General features: G+C 34.9%; 2 protein-coding genes across 3 annotated transcripts in view; both read right to left on the bottom strand.

Moving 5' to 3' along the window:
* Window positions 1-16361, bottom strand: part of grip2b (glutamate receptor interacting protein 2b) — a 189287-nt gene extending 172926 nt beyond the window's left edge. For both annotated transcript variants that reach the window (XM_046875134.1, XM_046875136.1), the window contains exon 1: window positions 16056-16361. In XM_046875134.1, coding sequence (XP_046731090.1) covers window positions 16056-16110 — 55 coding nt within the window. In that variant the 5' untranslated portion in view covers window positions 16111-16361. The remainder of the gene's footprint in view (window positions 1-16055) is intronic.
* A 1985-nt stretch (window positions 16362-18346) lies between these two features.
* On the bottom strand, window positions 18347-25212 carry sec13 (SEC13 homolog, nuclear pore and COPII coat complex component). Its single transcript, XM_046874539.1, has 9 exons — window positions 25080-25212; window positions 23563-23607; window positions 23323-23438; window positions 22796-22947; window positions 22558-22691; window positions 22272-22405; window positions 22012-22132; window positions 20967-21113; window positions 18347-18840 (listed from the first exon to the last, which is right to left on the bottom strand). The coding sequence occupies exons 1-9, from the start codon at window positions 25080-25082 to the stop codon at window positions 18730-18732; spliced, it is 963 nt and encodes a 320-aa protein (XP_046730495.1). The 5' UTR covers window positions 25083-25212; the 3' UTR covers window positions 18347-18729.
* Between the last annotated feature and the right edge of the window lie 600 nt (window positions 25213-25812).

The raw sequence follows: 25812 nt of genomic DNA, 5'->3' as shown, positions 1-25812 counted from the left end.
CAGCGTTCCTTTTCTTTGCATTTTTTTTTTCTCCTAGAAAATTGCCTCTTGTGAACAAATCTTTTCTGATTTAGACTTTATCTGATTAAATGATATCAGTTTGGTGTTATTACTGACAACAGTCTCTTGTTTAAAGTGCACTGATACAATAAGTAGGAAAACTTTTAGAAACAGAAAAATTGCTATACTAAAATATAAAATGTTAAATGATGGCAAAAAAGCTTTGTCTCACAAGCAATACTGATAAGATCTATTATCTCAATATTACACCTATTCAGTATGAGAACAAAAGAACCAAACTACTATTCTCACCTATAAAACAACACCTTCATGTCTCAGACATACCTTGCTCACACTGCATAATCTGTCCCTAAGAAAAACAATGTGCTGTAGCTAGAGTGAAAATTTGCTCACGTAACCGACAGCGAGACACACTCACTCAGGGAGTATGTCACTGGAACTGGCGGACCAGTGGGAAGGTGATGATGAAGAGCAGGGGAATGGAGGCTTTTGGATTAACACGCATCTGTGAGTGTCAGTGGCCTGAATAAACATGGACACGGCCTGTCCAAAGCATCCAGCGCTAGCCATGCATGATGGCACAGCTGGCAGCACACACAGATGCAGTACCATTCTTAAATCTGGGCTCTTACATGACTTTTAAATCTAGACTGGAAGACAGTACAAGTACAAGTCAAACAAATCTAAGAGTTATATTGTTAAGTTTATGTTATACAGGTGTATATATAATAAACTTGTTAAAATAAGTGCTAGTTAATAAATGTACATTTTTGGTATCAAATATTTAATACACAGTGGTCTAATTAGATAAACTATAGAAGATTTATCTCTTAAGTATGTTGAATTAATATACTAGCAGTTAAAATGTCACTGCAGCGGTTTTGCTTTAATAAATAGGAAAATTATGAAATCTTCGTAGAAAATGAGTTTGTATTGAACCCATGACTGGGAAGGGTTAATGTGTCATACTGCAATATGTAGCAGCCAATGAAGTTCTAATTTGTAGACATTGTCCATACAATGGAAAAACAGTGAATGCATGCATACTATTTAACATTTTCTGATCATTCTGGACTGAGTAAACAAAATCAGGACTTATACTTATGTAAAAAAGAAAAAAAAGTACCCTGCTTAAATATTATTCCAATATAAGTAAAAATGACCCCTTTACATTTACTGCTTGAGTAGAACTAAAAAAGTACTAAAAGGTACAATACTGATTTTTCCAATCACAAGAAATAAATACTTTTGCACCACTACATAAACCATGCATTTACTGTATATTAATGTGATATCAAGCTCCTAACTAAAATATATTTTATTTCTAGACAAGGATGTATTTAGCACATAATAACATGAACATATGACATTACGTACATACTATTTTCTAGCGATTCATATCTTTTCAATAATTTAGTTCCTTTACAATTTGCAAAAAGGTTTAAACCATTTCTAATTAACATATATTGTGCAATTTTTGGCATTTACAACATTACATTTCCATTTGAGACATATAATATAATATAATATAATATAATATAATATAATATAATATAATATAATATAGTATAATATAATGTTCATGTGTATAGGCTGAATTGCATATACAGTATAGTAACTGAACAGCAATGATTAAAAGATGAGATTTTGTTTAAATAACAATCATTTTACCCAAACATCTCCTCATTTGCATGATAAAGGTTTGTATGCAACAAAAATAGAAATGTAATTCTTTCAAGCCTTTCTGCATTATTGAGGTGAATAATGTAAATGTAGCATTTCACTGCATTGATGTAATACAGTTTAAAGTGATTTAGCATTGATTGGCCTCTATAATTCTGTGCTGCAATGAAAGACATGATATTGTTTTCGTGAAAAGGTATTCCAGTAGGACTGGACTGCAGCATCCAGAGTCTTTACCAAATCGATTTAGGTGGCGTACTGTGAAGACCTTCGACCATCCAGGATTTATTGGTTTCTGTGGAACTCAAATTGCCTGTGAGGCTTCTTAACAATAGGCAGGCAGGCAATCCTTTGACAAAATAGTCAAATAGCTTTCACAGGGAAAAGAAAATACAAAGATAAATAATATATATATTTATAAAGATGTTATAGTAATAGCTTTCTTTTTTAAAGTACTGAAAGTTTGCAACATAAGAAAATATATGCTTTTAAGAAAAGCAATTTTAATCAAAGCCACCATTAGGAACAAACAATAGAAAAAGAACTTCAAAGAAATGTAATTTTATATATATATATATATATATATATATATATATATATATATATATATATATATATATATATATATATATATAAAACATGCAGTGTAATCTACAATGTTTATTGTGTAATGAGCTAGTTTTTTTGGATTTTCTTTTTTGTCAGTTGTGAGCAGAGGCAGAGTTTTGCGTTTTGCTAAGATTTATTAGTATATGCTGATTATTTATTCATACTTGTGAGATTCAAAAATAATATTTCTATTTCAAATTGATCACAGTTCCCAATATTGTATTAAAAGAGACTACATTCTGTAACTGATAAAATATTATAGTTATATATTATATGCAAATAGTTTAATCTATATAGTCATAATGGATTTAATTAGACCTTAGAAAAGGTGGATTATTAAATTAAATTTAACAATAATAAATTGTAGTTAAATCATTTCAAGTTAAAGTTTGTTTTGCTTAACTTCCAGGTAAACTTTTTTTGTTGCGTTTAATATAAAATGCTCCCATGCTTTGGATGACGCACACTTGTTCCTGCTGCCAGTTGACCCTGTACTCTCCGCCATTGTCGCGGCAGCTGTTTTATCTTGCCTTCACGCTAAACGGAAACTTGAGCAGCCCAACTAATCGTTATAATTTGTTATAATTAGTTGTTGCAGCTCTACATACAACAAAAAACCTTGGCATATTTGTATAAGATAATGTTTTAGTTGATGTTCAATGTTCTGAAAAGTTATTTGTTCATGTCCATGTTCATCATTTACACAAAAAGTCACAAAACTCGGAAAATAACCTGACCCTGAAGTAGATTTGAGAGACAGATGACTCCCACAGAGTCTTAATACTTAACTAATACTCAGGTAGGTGCTTCCAATAATGATATACCCCTTGAAAAACAGAAGCCTTTCACATTAGCATAATTTTACCCTCTTTTGTAACATATTAGGTGGAAGCACTAACCAATGTGCATCGTTTAAATATATTACTTGGCCTTGTCTGCAGAAACAAAGTCTTTTTCAACACCCTTATAGATGATATAGAGACATGCCATAAACAAAAGTCCATAACAAACCCCATCCTGTTGACTCTTTCTTGCTTGTTGTAGAACATTTGATGTCACTATAATAATGAAACCTGGTAAAAATTGTGCGTGGTCGCCCACCATGTTTCGGGTTTCGATTGGGATGTTCTATTTACCCGGGCTAACAGTGGAACTTAAAAGCTTTCTTAAGCAACGCGGTGACAGCTGTAGTGTTGGTGACAGTGTACTTAGAAACCCTCTGACGATCCTAATGGTATTTCGTCTCAACAGAGATTCAAGGTCCACTTGTTTTTCAATTGAGACAAACTCAGCTGTTAAGTGTGCGAGCTTGTTCTTAAGCTCAGCTATATCTTCAGTACAGACAGAGTGATTCCCCCATTTCCCGCACTGTACCTTTATATTTGAAACAAACTTAGTTTTTAATGAAACATATACTTTTTTTTGTTGTCTTATTTTGATTCATCTTACATTACCAGTTGTATTTCAACATTATTTCTTTTCATTTGACCTTCCATTAAATCATTATTTGATTTAATAATTAAAAAAAATGGCTTCATCTACCTCAGCTGGGCCCCCCCAAAAAGCAGCACTGAACCACTTTTAGTAACACAATAAATTGCTCAGTTTCTTCAGGCAATGAAGCAATGCAACATCTTATTAAGTTTGGGCTCTTCATTCTAGATCTAATTACACGCTCTTGTACCCTCAGACCTTTTTGACTCCAGTTTACATAATGAACATTGCAAAAGTTTATAGTTCTGCTATCCAATCTAAGGCTTTTAGTTTGCTGGATTTGACCAACCTGATGTTAGTGACTATTTACAGAAGCTGGATGTTTATTGAAACAGACTGAATTGACAAGAACATGATTTAAATTACCATAATAAGCAATATGTAATAAACAACATTTCCATAGTGTAATGAGAGTTAACTGATTTAGGGGTGTGACCCATTATAAGGGTTTAACGGTACACAAAATTCACGGTTCAAAATGTAACCTTGGTTTGATAAAAATTTAAGTATAGATTATACTTTTTAACTCAAGATAAAGTAAAGAAGTTTGGGCTCTGACATGTACGTAAGTAAAAAGTAGTCATTACTACTACCTGTTTTAGTGTCATGCTGATAACTGGACCTCACGTCATATTAATATAGTAATACAAAATCATTTCAAATGTTATTTAATGAATGTATCCAGGCTAAACATGTAGCCCCATACTTCTTGTTGCCTTCTGCCTTACTTGTTGTGGTAGACTGAAAAAGCCGTGCAATTACAAGAAATAGGTTCATGGGCTGAAAACAGCATGCAATGAGAAGAAAAATATTGATCATGTCACCAAATAGAATAAAACTAAAGTAACAAGCCTGGTTTAAAAATATTAGATGTAGAAAGTTTGTGTAAACAATGTAATGAGTGAAAGTAAAAGGTTGTTAAAAAAATAAAGTGAAGTAAAGTACTGATTCCAGAAAAATAGACTTAATTGCAGTAATGGAGGGTTTGTACTTCATTACTTCCTGTCTCTGATGATAGCACACAGTTATTAAAGACTTCCTATAAGCTCAGACCTGTCTGGACATTTTCCTCTGATCTCTGCTATGAACTAGCCTACAGACCCTCCATACACAGAGTTGTTTTTGTTGTTTGCATCATTGTATATAAACGCTAGCTTGCTGTATGCAGGAATCTCAGGAGATTTCGAAAATACTCTTACATTTTGCAACAAGTACACCATGGTTAAATTCACAGAGATCACACTTTTCCCCAATTGTAATGTTTAGGTATATAATAGCTGACGCTCTTTACCTGAATCTGTATGATCTTATGTATTGTGCTGCTGCCACATTAATAGTTGACTGCACAAATCAGCAGGAGTACCGGTGTTCCTATTGGAATGGATGGTGAAGTATATAATTATTACCTGTCACACTAGTCAAGACAGTGACTCTGAAAACTACACACAGTACATCAACATTTGAAAGATAAAGAGTGTCATATAAAAGGATGTAAAAAGGCTTGTAATTTAACTCCACTTCCAATTTAACTCATTTGAATGTTGATTTATGAATGCTCCTGTCTTTACTTTTCCTTTCTTTCTCTGCACTCTTAACCCCACTCACAAGTGCCTGTGCTTGCCTGTGCTAAGCTGTAAAATTAAATTAGAGAGATTCTGATTCAAACTATTGTGTGTGTTCGATCTTTCCCCAACTCTTATAAAAAAGAAAAAATTCTGATCCATCCTCACTGAGGCAAAATTCCAAACAATGATTACGTTACCAACTGTTCCTTTCCCCTTGATATTTATTTCTACCTAATGCATATATAGCAGAAACTTGGTCTAAAGTGTCAGAGTAAGTGCTAACACAATCCGCTTACTGTTTTTGATAGCAGCACCAGTGGTGTGTGCTGTTTTTAGTCCAACAAAAAAGACAGAGTGGAAAGAAAAGGCCATCAGAAAGACATTATCCGTCCGTATCCATAAATTCAGTGCTGGAGCCGGTTATTGTCTCTCCATGACACCTTCTGTTACTGAAGTTGATGATGTGCTGTTGTGGAAGGCAGTTTTAGTTATGTTGCTAAGGCTACCCATCACAGTTAAGGAGATAGATGGGCCAGGCTGGAAGAATATAAACACAGAGAGTATATTAAGCTGTAAAACAATGATGCCAGCAGCACTGGCACTTCTGTTTCTTATCTTTCACACTCTTTTAGAATAAACAGTAAGTGGTGCTTATGCATGAAGAGTCACAATTCAAGTCAGGGCACACAAATTACCTATTAGACCTGCCAGGTTTCTATTCCATTTTAAAGAATAATTCTGATGTATTACAACTACTATTTAAAGCATGTTTAGAAAGTCACATTCTTGAATAAGTGCTATATAGAATAGAAATCTGATCTGCTTGTTCATGCTCTACAATCATTCCATGATTAATTCTGGGTAGTAAAGTGCTGCCCTTGACCTTAGACTTCACAGATTACAGCTCAGGAGGAAACAGATAAAAAACTAAGATAGCTCAGTTTCTGGCCCCTGTGCTTCTGATCTATCACATCTTAAAATAAATGTCTCTTCTTTTCAGAGGTTCAAAACCTTAAAATATGGGCTATTAGACCTGGGCTTCTTGTCTCATCAAATCGGTTTTGCAAAAAAAAGTGGTGGAAAAAAACGTAAAATTTGTCAGCAGTTCAAATATGTTAGCAAAGGTTTTGCACAAATTTATTCACTTCATTGTCAATTTTAGACTTAAATATAAAAGACCACATACACATTAAATGAGCCATTTATTAAGTAATTATTATATAACACAAGATGGGACAAATCATCAATTTATTGGCCAGGCCACACTGGTACATATTCTATCCATCCTACTGAACCTACATATCTACTTGACAACTATAAATAAAAAATAAAAGCCCTAACATGTAATCTTTTTGTCCCAGGGACCCTAAAAACTAAAACAAGAAAAATTGTATGCATGTTTATATCATCCCTGCTGTTTATAACATGCACTGGATGGGTTAATGTTTGCATTTAATTCATACAGAATTCTGACATTTAAAGCAATTTATACTGTAAATATCTATCTAAACAACTCCATTGAAGCACGACTCCCGATAGTCTCAGATCTCTCAGTAATTATTTACTTGTCATGCATAGGTTTTGACTCTCCTCAGTGGGTGGTAGATCATTCAGCATGGTGGCACCTTAACTCTGAAATTCTCCCCAACAGACCAACATCCCCTCCATCATCTTTCGAATCACAGTTTGGAACTTTTTAAAGCTTTTTACAGTCTGCTGTTTTTTTTGTGCCCTTAATAATACCCCTGTAGTCTTTTCCTTATACATTATGTCATACATTTCATTTTCTAAAAACTGTGTTTGTGTAATGCTTGTACATTTTTTTTTTTTTTTTCAGGGCTAGAGCAATCCCGATTGGATTGATGCGCCAATTTAAAAGGCAATGATTAAATTTTTTGAAAAAGAACAAACTGATGTGCAAAAAATTGTCAAATGTATAAAGTAATATGAAAAATAATAGACTATACATCATTGCAGATTTAGTGATATTAATTATCGCATTATTAGCTTTTAAATAAAAACCATATTCTATTATATAAAAACCTGGGGTATTGTTCATTTGTCTATTTATTGAAACCTATTGCTTTTTGTCGATTTCACAGTTTACATGTTGCTTTCATATTGTATTTAAAAATATATTATCTGTGTTGTCCAGGAAATCTGTTGAATTGAACTTGGCTTACCTGCTAGGTGCTTTTCATTTTGCTGGTATAAACACAACAGGTGTGGATCTAACAACTGGCCTGAGAAAGAATAGGAAAGATGAGCTCAGGCCAAAGAATATGGTCTCAAGCTGCTTCCAAGTAAGCCCTAGGACATTTTAATCAACCAAACACACTGCCCATTAGGTGTATGAATGACATTAAAGGGTCAAAACTGACCTGCTAGGCACAAAACTTTGTGTGCTTACAAAAAGCTGTTTCTACTTGAGCTTGTGGTTCCAGACAAACTAATAGGTGAAAAATCACTGATAATATTGGTCCTTATATATTATAAATTGTGTGAACCTCTTATTACCTGAACCTCTTCTTCTTCTTCTTCTTCTTCTTTCGGCTGCTCCCATTAGGGGTCGCCACAGCGGATCATCCGTCTCCATACCACCCTGTCCTCTACATCTGCCTCTTTCACACCAACTACCTGCATGTCTTCCCTCACCACATCCATGAACCTCCTCCTTGGCCTTCCTCTTTTCCTCCTACCTGGTGGCTCCATCCTCAGCATTCTTCTACCAATATACTTATTACCTGAACCTCTGCACTCATTTAAACCATACTGTATTCAGTACTACACTGAAATAGAGTTGAAGTTGGAGAAAAGCTGCCCTTTAGCACACTCTTCACAATACATTCATGGACCACTGCTAATGCAGGCCCAGGCAGGCTGAACCACTGAACCACAAAATGCATCCATGCAAATGGCCCTAAGTCAACTGTTACTCCATAAACCTGAATTTACAGACTGGCATGTGTCTGGAGACACTGTAATATCACCATCACCAGTCTCGCCTGGCCATGTCTAACAAAAGCAGTATGTATTAATCATACTGAGAGATAGGTGCCTTTATAAGTATTCAGCACACCACCACTTAACTACAGGAGACAAAACCTTGACCTGCAGAAGCTGATAATTACTTAAATGGAGCTGGAGGAAGCTCTGCATAATAGCATGTGTTGATTCTTGCTGTACAAAGTACTGGCTAGATAGAAGGCAGAAAATGAGATGTATATAATTGTGCTGCTGTAGTGCGTAATCTAATCACTACTAAGAACAGAAAATATCCCTGAACATACCTGTGAACATGTCACTTGTTTCAGTTTTACATCAACATCATTTTAATTAGTGTTTATCAACAAAAAATAACTTATTAATAAGTAAAACCTTGTTAGAATATTACTTAGGATATATATATATATATATATATATATATATATATATATATATATATATATATATATATATATATAGGAGGGGGGAAAAGCAACTGTCATCTTCCTGTTAAAAACTGAAGATCAAGAAAAAATAACATGTCTTCCAAAAACATGACAGACTAAAGAACACTATATATTCCCAAAAACGTTCAGACAGAACAAAAAGCATATGTAAAATCATAGTTATTTAAAGAATACAAGCTAAGAACCGCTTAATTTAATTACTTTTGTAAGCCAATGTTATAATTAACCTTAACTTAATTATGAAGTACATCAAAGTAAATTATGAAGTAAGTACTTCAGTTGAAAGCAGACTGAGAAACCATTACTCATACACTCTTGGATGGACTTGTGTTTGAGATCAGTTCTTACCTGTTCAGATTAACCACACTGAAGGGTAAATGTTCAATGATTTAAATAGTATATAGACTAGTTTTTCCACATAAGTAGTTTACTCAGTCTTAGGAAAAATAATGTCCCTCCTTGGATTAAGAACCCTATAAATATTCATGTTATAACGTCTGTCATGTCTTCATTACCGGCCTGTACAAATTCCGGGAGACACTCTGCAGTCATCAGTATCCTCCAGAGCACTTTTGGTGTTCTGTGATTATTATTCTAAGTTGCAAATTAAGTGTAATCGGAGATGAAAGCTGAAGAGGTGTTTGTGAGTAAGGGTTGGTGTGTGTGTGGGTGTCTGAGTGTGTGTGCATGCAAGGCGCATATTATCAATGATTTGAATAGCGAATGACTTCATTGTTGAGAATAATGCTTTATATTGCTGACCTCTGCACCTGCTGTGTATAACGACCTATCATCTGGGGCATGATTCATGAACACTAATGTGACAGAAACCTGCAGCTCCTGGTGTTTATTGTTAAATGTTTATTAGAGAGATCTGCATAATCTATATTTAAAGATTAGGCAAATAGACCACTTCATCTATTTCTGAAAAAGATGGGTTTTGCTAAATGATGCAGAGCAATGCAATGCTCTGTAACGCCATGTTCATGACAACTTCAATAGTAGATACCCTTATAACATATATAACATCCTTTTGACATTCTTGTAAAAAAAATTGCATTGACTACAAATAAATATTTCTGAATTTGTCAGGTGCACATTCATGCTGCAAATTTCCAATTATTCCACATTCCAAAAGCATTTTACTGGATTCAGGTGTCTAATGCCTGGTTAGGCCATTGAGTTATATGTTGTTGGGGGTTTTTTTGTGCCATGGTGTGTTATCTATTGTGCTAAAACAATAGTAAATTGTGGAAATAAAAAGATGCCCAGCAGTACTGCTCAGGCTGAGACATATTTATCAACAAGGCATTTTGACCTGCAGAACCACCGATCACTGGGTGTTTATCTTCACATTATTCTGTGTGAAATCTAAAAACTGTTGTGCGTGAAAGTCCTATGAGATCAGCTCAACCCTGTGAAGTCACTGAGATCACATTTTCCCTCATTATGATTAATTAAAGTTCTGACATTAACTGAATCTCTGGGCCTGTATTTACATTTACTGCTGTGTAATGATGGTTGCTTAGATAATTTCAATAATGAGTGTGTACAGATGTTCATAATAAAGTATCTTATGAGTGTAGTGTTTTGAAATAAAAGTGACTAAGAGTGATCAACTTTAAAAGGTGCAGATGCATGATGACTTTCACAAAATTCACAAAAATGTTATGTGAACACCAAAGGCGATGGTTCAGTATAAACAATGTATATTTGTACGAATCTAGGCAACTAAAGAATTTTTTAATATGTGTGAGATATAAACATTTCTTATTATTACTGGACTTTGGTGGTAGAACACAGCTCATGATCTTCCACGTCTGCAATTCGACACCATTCTAAATATAGAGTGATGGCAATTAACGCCTCTATGAACAATCGAATGTACAGTAACACTAACAGCTGGCTTTATAAATGACACTAGTGTTGCTTTGTTTCTGGCAAATCCCAAATTTCTGAGAATCAAAGCAATATTATAGCAATAAACCTACAGACTACAAACAGTTTCAAGAAAATATATCTGATGCCTGTAAAATTAGTAAACTGAAAACATTACATTGTATGTCACCAAATGTTTTCAATCCTATATTTAGTAAAAGCTGCTAATTAATGTGTGGCATCTGCTAGACTACTTGCTTCATCACAAAATTCAGTAAATCTAATCATAATTACAAACTGCAATTGTTTGGGGTGAAAAAAAATGTAAACATGCATTAATAATGTAGCTTTGAAAATTAAATTAGGCATGTGACAATGGTATGTGCAACAGTTTGTGGACACCTTATCATCACAAACAGATTGTTGCTTGCTCGAACAAAATCACAGGAATTATTAAGTTGCTGGTCTCTTTGTTTTCTACTATTTCAGCATCCAAGTCATTTCACTAGATTCTGAGGCATGGTGATAGAAATTTGCCCAATCAGCAGCAAGAGAAGCAAGTGACCTCAGGCAATGGTTTCCCATTTGTTTCCAAAGGTGTTAAGTACTGTTAAGTTCAGGGCTCTGTGCAGGTCATAGGAGACTGGCAAAACATGGAGTACAGGGACACTACCCTGCTGGAACACTTTTGGGGCCCAAACAGATTGGGGAAGATCCACATGTGTGTGAGATGTGTCCACATGTGTCCAAATAATTCTGATCAACAAAAAATGATGCATGTGTTAAAACAATATGATGCTGATTGTGTGGTGCCCCTGATATAGAAGAAGCATTTACGTAGTATAATATCCTGTAATGCAATTTTTGCAATGTCATTTTGCAACAAAAACAAATAAGCTACAAATGTAAATATTAGAATTGTACTGTATATCTAATGTCTTATTAACAAAATATAGAACAAGGCACACATTAAATACATGTTTAAAAATAGTATTAAATGTATTAGTATTCTGAATGAATATAAATTGTCTGGAAACGATCCTACAACTGTGTGGCTAATTGTGTGGAGCAATTACAATCAGAATAAAGAATATACTTCAACGAAACTTTAATCTTAGCCCTATTGACAAAACTAAGTAAAAAATTAGGCTAATATAAAAATACTATCTTAATCCCTTTTTCATAACAGTGCAGTGTGGATGAATAAGAATTTCTGCTTTGTGTGGGTGAGATACTTCTGTCTGATGGATTAATGCTACATCCTCCTAAAACTTAATACATATAGAGCCAGGAGGGCAAATGGATTTTTTCCCTATATGCATAATTGTATAATTTCCATGGTAAGGCTAACATTTACATATATTACTTTACAGTGTTTGTGCTATCAATAGAAAGTTTCATTCAGAAATCAAACAAAAAAGAAAAAGAATTTAAAAAAGACTATTTGTAACATGTCCCTTTAAGAGAACCCATTCCAACATTTCTGTTCATGAACATTTGTCTAGGTAATACTTTGAAATGTTGAAATAATTTCGGAAATTTCTGTCAACATTAAAACAAGTATAATTTGGACGTAAATATATGCAGTTATCAAATATATTTCTACAAAATCCTTAATAGATATACAGTATGTAGCAACTTCTAATAGAGTTTCTTATTCAGAACAAGTTCTAGGTAGAACCCCTTGTAGTCACCCTCTGAAGAAAGCTTCAGAAACCATATATTCTATGACTTCAGATTTCATTATTGAGAAAATGTATCATGTATTGTTTTGAAACACAAAAGCTTCGCTTTAAACTATTTAAAGTTACAAAATGACAGACATTTCTCATCTACATTCTTCTGTTGTAATATAATATTCACATTAAAGCTTGATATTGAGCAGTTATGACAACGCTGTAGCTCTGTTTGTTAGAAGTGCAAAAAAACAACAACTGTCAGACATTTGGCTTTCTGCTGTATAGTGTTGTGCTGCGTTGGACATGAATTAACCAGCTGAGAGAGAATCGCTTTAAGGAAGAAGCTGCCATGCTTAATAACACCAGTGTGAAAATAAGGAGAGCTGAAGTGTTCACCAGCTTGTATCCTCTGTGTTATCTCAATGCCACTTCTGGAAACTCTGATACTTAACATTGCATCCAACTAAAACTTACATTACAAAAAGAATTTACAAAATGTCTCTTCCATGGTGTGAATACTTAGAAAATGCTCATTTGTTCTGAGTCTCCAATTAATGTCATTTCCATCCTTATGTGACAATACAATTTTTACTCAAAAACAAAAAATAATTTAGTTACACTTCTCTAAAGGCCCTACTGAAAATTCTCTTATGCTTAATCTCAATAATGGCACAAACAGATTTTGTGAATGTGAAAACTTAATTTTTTAAATAAAGAAACATGATTGTTTTGTAGGATTTCTCTTATTACATTCATATAAACTGTAATAAGTTCGTAGATGTAACAAATCAGAACTGCCAAATTATAACATTAACTAGGGCTTGGCAATATGGCAATATAATATCAACATTGTGATAAATTACATCTGTATTTTTTTAGATAAATTATAAACTTATTTTAAGCTAACTAGAATATTTTTGTATTAAACAAAATGTTTAAATGTTACAATTATTAAAAGGATTTATTTCTTCTGCCTCTTATTTAATCATATTTTTATATATAAGTATCATGTCCAGTTTTTGCAGCACTAATAAACAAATATATGATTCTTCTTATGTAAGTTTTTTTGTATTGTTATAAAATGTTCTCATATTGCTCATCCCTAATATTAACTTATACTGTAGGATTGGGAGTCTAAATCTTTTTATTTAAAAATATAAATTTCTTGAACATTTTCCATTAATTATCCCATTACCCTGTATAGAAACAGAACTGTATGCAGCTGGAGTCTTGATGAAATACCATAAAACAACAGAAATTACTAAACCAATTCCATATTTGTATATTTCCATTCGCTCTATTTTTTTTATGTTTACCGAAAGTTTGAAGTTTGAACTAATCTTAAATTGAATTCTTTAACTGAGAACTTACCTTGTTCAAGATAGGGAGGGAAACTGCTAGTTTTCAGATATTATCTGGCAACCTTCAATTCTACAACTCCCATTATACAGAGGCTGCACAGACAAACACACACACACACACACACACACACACACACACACACACACACACACACACACAAATGCACACAAATGCACACAGTCCAGTGTATTGCTTTCTCCTTCTAAACTGGATTTCAGTGTAATGACTGCAATTCACTGGAAAATTGCAAGTGAGACAATAGACAAAATCGATGAAAAAAATGTTTAAAAGCTTTGTATCTGTACTTTCAGTGTCCCCATGAGACTTTCTGTAAGTTCTTACAGGAACTTTTTTCAAGTGTTCAAAAGAATAATTTGTAAATATTTTGCCTTGCACAACTGGTATCTTATTTGGTGTCTTTACATCTACCCTGGCTTACTACAAACAAGTGCCGAAGGCTTGTTGACCATCTCTACCACTACGTTGCAGTTTTGCATTGCACCTTCTCATGGTATTTAAACAGCTTTAAAAGTATTTACACAAATGTACACAGACCAGGCATAACATTATGACCACCTGCCTAATATTGACTGGTCTGTGGCTACACAGGCACATACACAACAAACTGTGATGCACTGTGTAGTATCACACCTTTCTATCAGAATCAGAATTAAGTTAAAATCTAGTTGAGATACAGTAGCTCGTCTGTTGGCTCCGACAACAAGAGCTGCAGTTTTGGAGATGCTTTGACCCAGTCATCTAGCCATCACAATTCAGCCCTTGTCATTTCTTTATTTTCATTTTTGTGCTTCTAACACATCAACTTTGAGGACAAAATGTTCACTTTTTGCTTAATATATCCCACCCACTAACAAGTGCCATGATGAAGAGATAATCGATGTTATTCATGTCACCTGTCGTAATGTTATTGGCTGATCGCTTTATGCCCAGGGCAAAACTTTCACTCTCACTAATGTCTCCAGACAAGTTACACTCTTTATGTCTGTCCCTGCTAAACCAAAAAGGCTGCAACTGGTCACTTCTGGTAGTTTTGCTAGTGTCCAAGGATACAACATCTGAGGCTTTTCAGATAGACAACTCCAGTCTTAGTGGAACACGTCTGATCTAAATTACCAGTCAACTTATAAGCAGGACACTACAGATAAAAATGATTATTTAGTAAATCCCAATCACATTTTAGATTTTTTGGATGGATTAGGTTTGAGTTGTAATGATCTTAGATTAGGTTCTTACATTGTCATGGATTCCCTCAAGTTTGTTGTTACCTCCCAGAAACATACAGGTAGGTTAACTCCATAAGAAAATGTGGTGATAGATAGATAGATAGATAGATAGATAGATAGATAGATAGATAGATAGATAGATAGATAGATAGATAGATAGATAGATAGATAGATAGATAGAACTTTGTCATTGCATAACACAGGTGCACAGGAGGATAATCAGTAACATCAGGAAATCATTAATGAGCCATCAATGTCCTAGAGGTGTAGTGTACAGTTCAGTAGGGTGATGGTTGTGTGTGTGTGTGTGTGTGTGTGTGTGTGTGTGTGTGTGTGTGTGTGTGTGTGTGTGTGTGCGGGGGCTCACCCTGATCCTGTTAGTTCAGATCAATAAAGACATTATTTGCCAAGGTTGGAGTAGAAACCTTCAACTGTCCTTCAAAGAGCCTTGGCATCAACCCTACTGAACACCGTTGGGATAAACTTGAATACTGACTGTACCAAGAGGTTTCCAAACCCATCATCAGTGCCTGTTCTCAGTAATGCTCTTGTGGCTGAAATGAGGAAGGTGGAAGGACTTCCAAAAAGAGTTGAGCTTATTATAACAAAGGAAGGACCAAATATGGAACTGGATGATCAACAACCATGTGTTTGATTGGTGTCTATAAACCATATGTATGTTATATGTACATTTGGCCATCAAATTAAGCGTACTATATAAAGGTACCACTTGGGTCTTAAAGGAATTTTTAAGAACTGATTTATTTTCCTGAAGAGTTTAACAAAGGTCAGTCAGACAGACCAGTGATGTGGATCAGATGTGTTTGATGGAGGTTGAACTTGGGTTACCCTGGGACACCCAACGTGAACCTTAGCACGTGGAATGGTTTACACCTTACGAAGAATCAGCGTTCAGAAATAAGCATGAGGCTCGAGGTTTTGTTTGCAAAAGACACCGGAGGGGGGGAAGCACTGTTACGCACGAGCGCCAAATCCACCGACACGCGCGATTTCCGCATCGCCAAGCCCGTGCACGCGACACTGCCGCCGCAGATCCCCGCGTCTTACCTTCGTCGTGCGTTTTCTGTAAGCAAAAAGTCAGATTCCTCCTCCAGCTCGGCATGACCGGCGTGGTGACACGAAGAACGAAGGACCGAAGGGGGCGATAAATGTCGACAGTCTGGTGAAAAAGTACAATCGCGAACGGAAAGCGGGAGAGGATCCGCGCGCGCTCAACACTCAGTACTCAGCAGCACGCCGGGGGTGACTCACCCGGTCTAGTGTCACCGCGCGCGCGCCGCAAAAAAAGTGTAAACCTCCTGTGCGCCCCGCACCGCGCTCGATGTGGAGCTCAAATGGATTCCCTCCTTGATATACAATGCACTACAAAGGGGCAGAAAAAGCAATTAACTTTTGGTGCACTTCGTAAGGAGGAGGGAGCCATTTGGGATGCATCCTATTATGCGTGGCTCTTTTTGATGCAATAAGTCGTTTCCTCTGATTTGCCACTGCACTGTCACTATTTATTATAAGGCAGTGCTGTGGTACACGAGTCGCTATTTATGTGACATTGATGTTAGGATGTCATGTCATAAAGCTTCGGGATAATTGGCACATTTCTGATCATTGGGAAAGTCATATAACGCATGCAATTTTTAATATATATATAAAAAAAATGATATATTGACATTTCAAAGTTATGAAAAAAAACCCAGCTCTCGAATTTATTGCCACCTCTTAATTGAATATTTGGTCAACTTTTGCCTGTGTAAAAAAATATGTATTTTGTTAAATGCTGTGAGCTAAATGTATTCACATACTTGGATTTCAGGATACAATCAACTTTTCCAACGTCAGAAGAGCATCAGTGACCTTACAGAGGTTTTCTTTTCTCCAGGCATGCTTAATATATGCTTTGTCATATAAACACTATATTTAGTGCCCAAAATAATTTCTTGCAAAATGTAAAAAAATCACCAGGTTAACGTTTTGAACTAATGTAAACAATTGAAAAATAACTTAATTGGTTGATATCTGATAGCTCTGAAATAACCTGCATGTCTTTGCCAGAGCTAGAAGTACTGGATGTATTAGAAATGCAATGTGTTATTCAAACATATCTTAACCTAGATACTAGCTAGCTAGTTGGCCACAAAAACAACAAAAAAACTATTTCAAATAAATAAAAACACTAAAAAACAAAAAAAAAAAAAAAAATTAAAAATCATTAATTTCCTAACTATACTTTTGTCCTGGTTCTGTTCTTTTGCTTTTTGTGTGTGAGATTAATATTTTGATATTTGGACTTCAGTTATTACTTGAACATCACAAAGACCCCCTGATGCATAAACCTGTTTGTCAGTTAATAGTACATTATACACTTTGCTTATCTTTTTTACAAAAAGAAATGGCTCCTTGGTGATCTGAGCAACACAATTACAATCTTAAGTCTAGTTCTTAAAATCATGTGCATTTCACATTTTCCAACATAGCTAATAGAATTGTGTGACTAAGTTTGTTTTAAAGGATAACACCAACCTTTTAAACTTTTTATTATTATGAAACTTAAAAACTATAGAACTGTATGTGCTAAATCTGTGTAATTTCTTGTTCAAGGCTTGATGGGAAACTCTGCTGCTGTGGATAATCACAAAAAAATAGCCTAAAGGCTTGAACTCTGCAGAGACTTAATCTCACCTGGATATACTCTGGATTTTTCTTGAGTATTTTCTTGTACTTATCATATAAATCTTATTCATTATATGCCCATATTTATGATCCTTTCAAGGTTTCCTCGTGTCACCTTACAAAATTTGTATGCCATTATCAGCTTTCTTGTTTATTAGGGATCTAAATCTATATTTTGTTTTCTGTAAAGTGACTGTGTGACAATATTCATTATTAAAAGATCGGAAAAAATAAAACTGCTAAAAATGTTATTGTTTGTCTCGATCTGGAATGAATAAATTCGTCCTCGTTGTTCTTTCAGTTTGCCATCCATGAAGGAGGAAACCAGAAAAAACGAAGAGCTGAAAGGAAATGCATCGCTCACTACCATAATAAACACATTGAGTGAAGGCATGGCATGCCAGAGATCAGCCTTACAAATGCTTTCACCTGTTGTTCAAAACACATGACCGGTGCTCAAGGGAACGTCGGCATTTTCCGATCAGAATTTAAGCTTTGAAGATGCTTGTGTCTTGATGTTGTGATTATGAGACTTGAACAAAAAAGGAAATGTAAGAGCGGATAAAATTAGAAAAAAAAATAAATATTCAAACCATACTTCAAGCAGCATCAGCTATTTTTGTATAATATTTAATACAGAACAAAAATTACAGAACTGAACAATAAAAGTGTATAATTATAAAACTTTATTTTTTTAATCCAGTGGCACTGTAAGCTAATTTCAAACAAAATATCATTAACTCTCAATTTAAGATATTAAATACAAGATCTGGGCTTTGAACCTTCAGATCATCAATCACAATGCTTATTAAAGTGACTTTCAAAAGACATATCAGAAAATCCTGCATTTCAAACACTGCTGCAAGGCAGTAATCAATCATAGTGAACATATTATTACCTTTGAGTTAAAAAAATTTGATTGAAAAGTAGTGCAGACTATTCTGGCCATCTGGATTTACTGGTTGTTGGGGGGAATGATGGTTATTGGATTAAGAAAGTCTCTGAGGTTTAATGAATTCATCCGTCTGTAAACCCATCTTCACTGGGTTCCGTCTCATTGCTCGTTCTGCTGGCCGTCTGTGATGGAGGTCACGGCCCCCTGGCCTTTATTTACGTCGCTAATGCAAGCCCACTGTCCGCCCACAGACTCCTTCCACAAAGTCACCTGGGAACACAAGATGACATGCAACGTCAGACTAAAGGTCACTTCATAACAGTCAAAATAACGTGGTCCGAGTTTAAACGGCTTCAACAATATGCGAGTTCATTCTACTAGGTCTGTATACCAAATTCCCACAAGCAAGGCATTTAAGTAAATAATCAGTCATATGGTTGCTCTTTCTTAGCTAAGGATGACAATTTAAAACTGAGCTCAATATAAAACAAACAGCAATAAAAATGCAAGCAACTAAGCAATGTTATGGACCCAACATCTGGTTTGAAAAACAGTCCACTGTAATTTCCTACCCTGAAATATCACATGCAGTGCTATATAAAAATCCTAAGCATCCCAAAACTTTAAGATTATACTGTATGTATATGACTGAAACTTCAGGCAAAATGCGAACGCTGCGAGCCTTAATGCTCAGTTTAAATGCATCCAACATTAGGACTAGGCAGAAATACTTGCATCTGCTGTATTGTTAACATCTGTTGCACTTCAGGAACTGGGGCCATATTAATTAGCAATAAATCGGGTTCAGTATAGGCAACAGTAGCATCTTTAGTGCAAAAGAAAAGAAAGCTGTAAGCAGAAAAACTTTTTAAGGTGTTTAATATGAGCATCTGCTTCTTTATGTTAATGATGTGCTAGAAATGTAAAACTTCCTTTACAAGTCTGTTCAAGTCTTAAAACAAACAATAGATAACAGAATAATGCCTTAATTATTATTTTGAGTAATTTATTAATGAAAAATCCTGTTAATAATGTTTGCAAAACATGACGGTCCAGAACTTTTCTCCTAATGACTGACAGATTTTTTGTGATGAACAGACTATATTGCATTAACGCCCTCTAGTGTCTGACAAGTTCAATTCAGTTATTAATCTAAACTTTGATTCTTTAATTACCTTACCTAGCACATTAAACAGATCTAAAGTAGGCATTTTTCAAACAATGTATTTATTGTTTTTACTTATATGCAAATATTTTATTATATACACATTCAAAGTGTTTTATTGCACCTACACCACAACCCTGTGTCCACGTCTTACATTTAGCTCTTTTATAGTTATAGATGTTCTGGCATGTCTCAAATCCTCACCAGCCTCTTTTTCTCTCATGAAGAGAATATGATCCGGGGGAACAAAATTGTTGGTAATCAAATACCAAAAAAATGAAATGTCAGAAAACCCAAAAACTGACTGAAATAGCAGATACCTACCTAAAAAAAAAGAAAAGAAAAAAAGTCTCCTTACATAACGCTGAAACAAATCTATCATTGTGTTTGAATAATTTTGAACATCTCTGCATTAGTTCTTACTATAGAAACACAATTAGAACTAGGACATGAATATAAATCTGTTAAAGACTTTAAATCACACCTGCTTCTATTTACAGCTGCTGTAATAAGGGAAAAAAAGATTTCAAACAGATTTCCAAAATCTGATTATATGTTTTAACTAAAATTTGAATGGGATATCTAATTCTGCAGAGATCATACAAACAAAATTACCTACTCTGAAAATGCTGAAACGACATAAATTGCCTAAGGACATCCCCACATGTTGTATTCTAAAAGAATCTATAAATATTCATCACACATCACACTTGGCATTGACTCGAAAGAGGAGACATCTGTTCACCAAAATTAGTTGACATGAGAATGTATCAGCATTTACTGATTGCTGCTACTGCAAAACTAACAGCCAAGCATTAATGAGGTTGAAGAGAATTTCAGCGTACATGCCTCATTTTTAAACTAACATGTACTCAGTGAATAAACATTCTATTATTATCTACTGCCGTTGCTCCATAAAAAGGCATGTGTAGTCACGGTTTGGGTTGCAGCTCATCACAAGAAACTAGTATGTATGTAGTATGTAGTACATCGCAAACACAGCGCTTCTTTGACACTTCGGATAAACGTGATAAGAAAAGATTTTTTCAAAGGGTAGCATTTTCATTTAGTCAGAAATCAGAAATGGCCGCAGTGTTTGGTGGATTGGTTCTAATCCTTATCACGCATTTCCTGCTGTTACTTAAAAAGTGTCTACATTCATTCCGGAAAAAATCATTAAAAAGTGAATTGTTTATTATTCATCAGATGTCTAACACACAAGCGAGTGTACCTTGTTGTCTCCTCCAGACACAGCCAGGATGTTTCCGGTGATGGACCAGCTGACGTGCCAAACGACGTCGTTGAATTTGTGCAGGAGTTTAGCGGTCCAGGTGTTTCCAGAGGGATCATCACATGTCCAGATGAAGACGCGACCATCCTGCAGAGAGAATGTGACAGTTATTTAGTTTAGAAGTTTCAAATATACTAATCAACACCCTCACACTTCTTTTAGCATCAGATTGTTTTTCTTTTGAAGATGCTTTAGACTAAGTCTAATCCAATAATTATTTGGATGTTTAAGATAATATAGTTCTAGATAGTAACAGTTTGATGAATCTGTTTCGCTTCTGAAAATAGATTACAGTTGATTATAGATATCAAATCGATTTTTAGTAGAATGGATATGGACGGGGAATATGCGTATAGAAATGACCATTATACATCAGAGTACTGCATAAGCATAAAGATAGGCTTCTTACTTTTATATATTTAAGGGACCAATGTATTGTTCCTGCGTCATGTGATTCGTTACTACTTGTATTTTAAAAACCTTTAATGTAGACTTCAAACATACCGTTTACATGTTTACTAGTCTTCCGAATTCTTTAGGTTACGAAATGCATTTGAATGTAAAGTCTGAGTTTGAGGTACATCTCATGACAACAGTCCTGAAGCCTCTAGATGCTATTTTGTAATATAGGGGGATACAACAACAGAAATTAAATAACAAAACCATTTATATTGGATGCAACAGTAGAAACGTGATATTTCACAAACACTTCCTGGTTTTCTCACTAGACTCCTAAATCAGACATCTTCCCTTAATTTTTCTTTGGGGTTGTTTGATAACCGTTAAGATAAGCATATTTGTTTCGCTTATTAAAAATAAAACAAATCAGAGCAAACCTGGTTAAAAAAATAAATCATTAATAAACGTTAACTTTGAAGCCATAATATATTAACACTATTTTTATATATTTAACCTCTAGAACACACCACATTTGAGACTGAAAATTAAACTATTGTGGTTTCTTGTATGATAATTGAGGATTTACCTGAGAGCAGCTGGCAATGGTGCTGGTAGGAAGACCAATAGAAGGAGCCCAGCCTACATCTCTCACCCAATCACTGTGGGCTTCCAGTTTCTGGTCCTCCTTCCATTGACCATCCTCCTCTCTGTGAAAATACAAACAGGAAGATAAAAATGACTTGTAGTGCAGCAGATGTTAAAAACATATTTTTTTATTTTATCTGTATGCATCAGTCCCACTGCAAACATCTGCAAAAACATTGTTTTTTTTTGGCGATTACTTACTTCCATAGCTTGACCAAGTTGTCACATCCTCCTGAGACAAATCGTTTAACGTAATTGGGTTTCTGTCCCGAAGGCTGGTCTATGAGGCTGCCTGGAACAACAGCTGGAGCCCAGCTCACTGCATTGCAGCCAATCTGACAGGAAAGAGGCAGAGAAAAGTTTAACTCTAAAATCAACAATTGAAATTGGAAATGGGATCAAAACACAAAGTTATTAACTGCTATTCAACAGACCTACATGCTTATGTAGGCTGGGTACCACAATAAATTGTATAAACTGCATTTACAGTGTGTGCATTGTTGATCTTTTTAATGTCCCACTGCCCGTCTCCAGTGTAGGTCAGAATGGAGATGGCACCGTCGGAGCTTCCGCAAGCCAGGATTAAACCAAAGTCGTAGGGTCCCCAGCAAATAGAGTTCACTACACGAGGGAAAATTCATTTCAACACAATGCTTCGATTCATTCACATAACAGTCACTGCGAGTATTATATGCAATAAATCAACCTTTAAAAATAGAAGGTACCTGAGGAGTTGTGGCCTGTGTACTTATACATTTTATCCCACGTCCCGTTTTCTTCTTTCCAGATGATCACTTTTCTGTCGTACGAACACGAGGCCAGGATGTTGCCATAGGTTGGATGTGCCCAGGCCACTTGCCACACAGGGCCTTCATGTCTACATGTAAGCAAAAAAATTTATAATAATAAAGTTTTGCTAAAACCAGGCATATACTTCTTTTTCCTGATAGATCATGTGTATTAAATTAAAGAATTGTGGGCTAAAGAACAGGCAGTGTGTCACCAATAGCTATAAACACTGACTGCCTTTCTGCTTCCCCCTACTGGTCATTTCTGTTACAACTACATTAGAAGAAAAAAAAAAAAGGCAGAGCTGAACTTTTATGACTAAAGCTAGAAAACCCTGCATGGACTTATTTCAAATATCTTTTCCATTCTATTCTAAGTTTAAACACAAACGCAAACTTAAAAGAGCAAACTTTCAGATCAGAAATTTATTTAAAATTACTTTCAGAAGTAAACCACTCCCTACCCTCTCAAGTCTGCCACAAGAATCTGGCCACCGTTCTTAACATCAAAGATCTTCACAGATCGATCGGAGGAGCAGGTTGCCAGTCTTGTGCCATAATAGTCCATCTGAGCATCATGCTTTAAAAAAACAGGAGGAAAAAAAATGAATAAATAAATGATTGCGGCATCAAAATGTAAATGTGGTAAGAACCAAAATCAGATCACTTAAAATTAAACAGAATTACTCAGCAAATATACATACAATCATGTCCTCGTGGGAGGTATCCACAGTGTTAATGACGGACACCTAAAATAAAAACAGAGTTTAGACACAGAAAACAAAACTGGTAAAGTCGACTAATTATTATACATAAATTAAAGTTAAATCCTAAAACAATCCAAATGGATCTGAACAAATTAACACAACCTCTACTACAATTCATAAAAGGATTTATAAGCCTTAATAATCACAGAAATGATCTATTTTACTATCTATTAAAGAATGCATTTGCTGATAGTTACTCAATGTTGTGGAGCGTCTGTGAAACAAGTTAGTTATCACTTATCATATTACGCTGTCTTACATGATCTTTGCTGCTAAAAAATCAATTCAGTGTTTACATGTACAGTATTATTGTTATATGGACAATTAATTTGATATAACACAAATCTTCCGCTCTGGTACGCGCTGCATTGCGTTGTGTCTGTTTATATATACCCCCCAGTTATAGATTTTACAGTTCTCACAGTACTGTATAATCGAAGTATACAGTAGGTTATGTGTTTTGTCTTGTGTTGTCTGTATGCACTGTCTTGTCTGTCTGTACTCTTTGCACTAGGTTGCACTAAATGCACTTTATGTAGCTTTGCGTTGTGTTGTTGTAGCTTTATGTTGTTGTTTAGTGTAGCACCAGGGTTCTTTAGGAACGTTGTCTAGTTTTTACTGTGTACCACTGTGTAGAGTAGAAATGACAATAAAAGCCTCTTGACTTAACGAGTCACTGTGACTACTTTTTCAATGACTTATGTTTTTTTTGTTTTACTTTTGTTAATTTGTGTCGTCTAAAATAGCACCTTGGTCCTGGAAGAACGTTGCTTTGTATCACTGTGTACTGTACTGTACTGTAGATGGGCGGAATGCCAATAAAAGCCGACTTGACTCAACCTGTGATCTCTGAATTATACACTAAAGCTAAAAATAATTAATGATAGGGTGAGTTGATGTTCTGTTACCAACAAGGAGATTATTTTCCTATAACAGCATGTGTTTTATTCCGATTATATTTTTAAAAAATCTGTGACGTCACTAATTCAATTGGCAATTAATGAAAAATCCTGGATTTTTTTTGCAGAAGTAATCTTCTTACAAAAAACCATTCCATTGGCTGAAACACACGTGAATTTATCAGCGAATGAAAACATCAAGTTGCCAAAAAAAAGCCACACGGTCGGATAAGGGTTAAAGATATTCTAAATAACTAACAGCTAGCAGGCTAACCCGCTAATACAAACAGGAAACAACACCTCAGACTCACGATCTCCCTAACAAACAGTAGTTCTGGCGATTTTCAGAATTAGTTAACTTTCTAAATGTTTGTTAAAATTAGTTTTATTCGAAAGTATTACTTATTTTTAATATCGATCAAAAGTACTATTTAACCCTGTGTATGTAAGGGAGCCGGTCACTTTAAGCTAACGGGATCTAGCAAACAAATAAAAAATACTTTTAAAATAAACCTTATATAATTAAATGTTATTTGCTAATGGTTTTGCACTTACCATGTCTAAATATTAGGTTTCGCGTGTAGCAAGTTACCAAAAAAGAGATCCCCCACACAAAAACCGGCTACTTGTGTTTTCGACGTGGCAACACAACCACCGAGGATAAGTTCCGCCGTGAAAAAGCACCGGGTAGAACCACTTAAAGTTACATAGTTCCACATATCGGTTCCGCTTTACAGTAGTACGGTGACTTGTCACAAGATGGCGCAAATACCCCCAAAATAATTTAGGCCATAGTACTTTCTATTACATAGAAAAGATGTCAATGCACCCCTTTAAAAGTATTTAAAATATTGGGTCATATTACTTACAAATACACAACATGAATGCACGCATCTTATAATGTGCACATTGTAGTTATAACCTATTAGTTTGAATACATTATTTTTAAATATTCAATATAACTTCATAGCTGTTTCAACTATTGCTGCAATACATTTAGTCGCCCCAAGATGGAGAAAAAACTCGGTGGTAGTAGTACGGTGACTTGTCACAAGATGGCGCAAATACCCCAAAACTAATTTAGGCCATAGTACTTTCTATTACATAGAAAAGATGTAACGTCCTCAACAACATTTTTACTAAAAATACCAAATAATATACTACACACTAATTTTATATATCATGTACCCAGTTAATAAAGTGTATACTTTTGTGGGTAGTCTATAGGCTGCAATCTATGTATTAAAAACTGTTTCTATTTGCTGCAATTCATATGGTCACCACAAAA

This window comes from Silurus meridionalis, chromosome 19, assembly GCF_014805685.1.
Source record: "Silurus meridionalis isolate SWU-2019-XX chromosome 19, ASM1480568v1, whole genome shotgun sequence".
NCBI classification, from domain to species: Eukaryota; Metazoa; Chordata; class Actinopteri; order Siluriformes; family Siluridae; genus Silurus; species Silurus meridionalis.
This window is presented reverse-complemented; position numbering and strand designations above follow the sequence as displayed.

Coding starts and splice junctions, on each gene's coding strand:
- sec13 (XM_046874539.1), bottom strand. Junction 23,439..23,562: donor CCTCCCACGAGGACATGATT/GTATGTATATTT, acceptor GTTTTTTTAAAG/CATGATGCTCAGATGGACTA. Junction 21,114..22,011: donor CCATTGCCAGCTGCTCTCAG/GTAAATCCTCAA, acceptor TTCTCTCTGCAG/GATGGTCGCGTCTTCATCTG.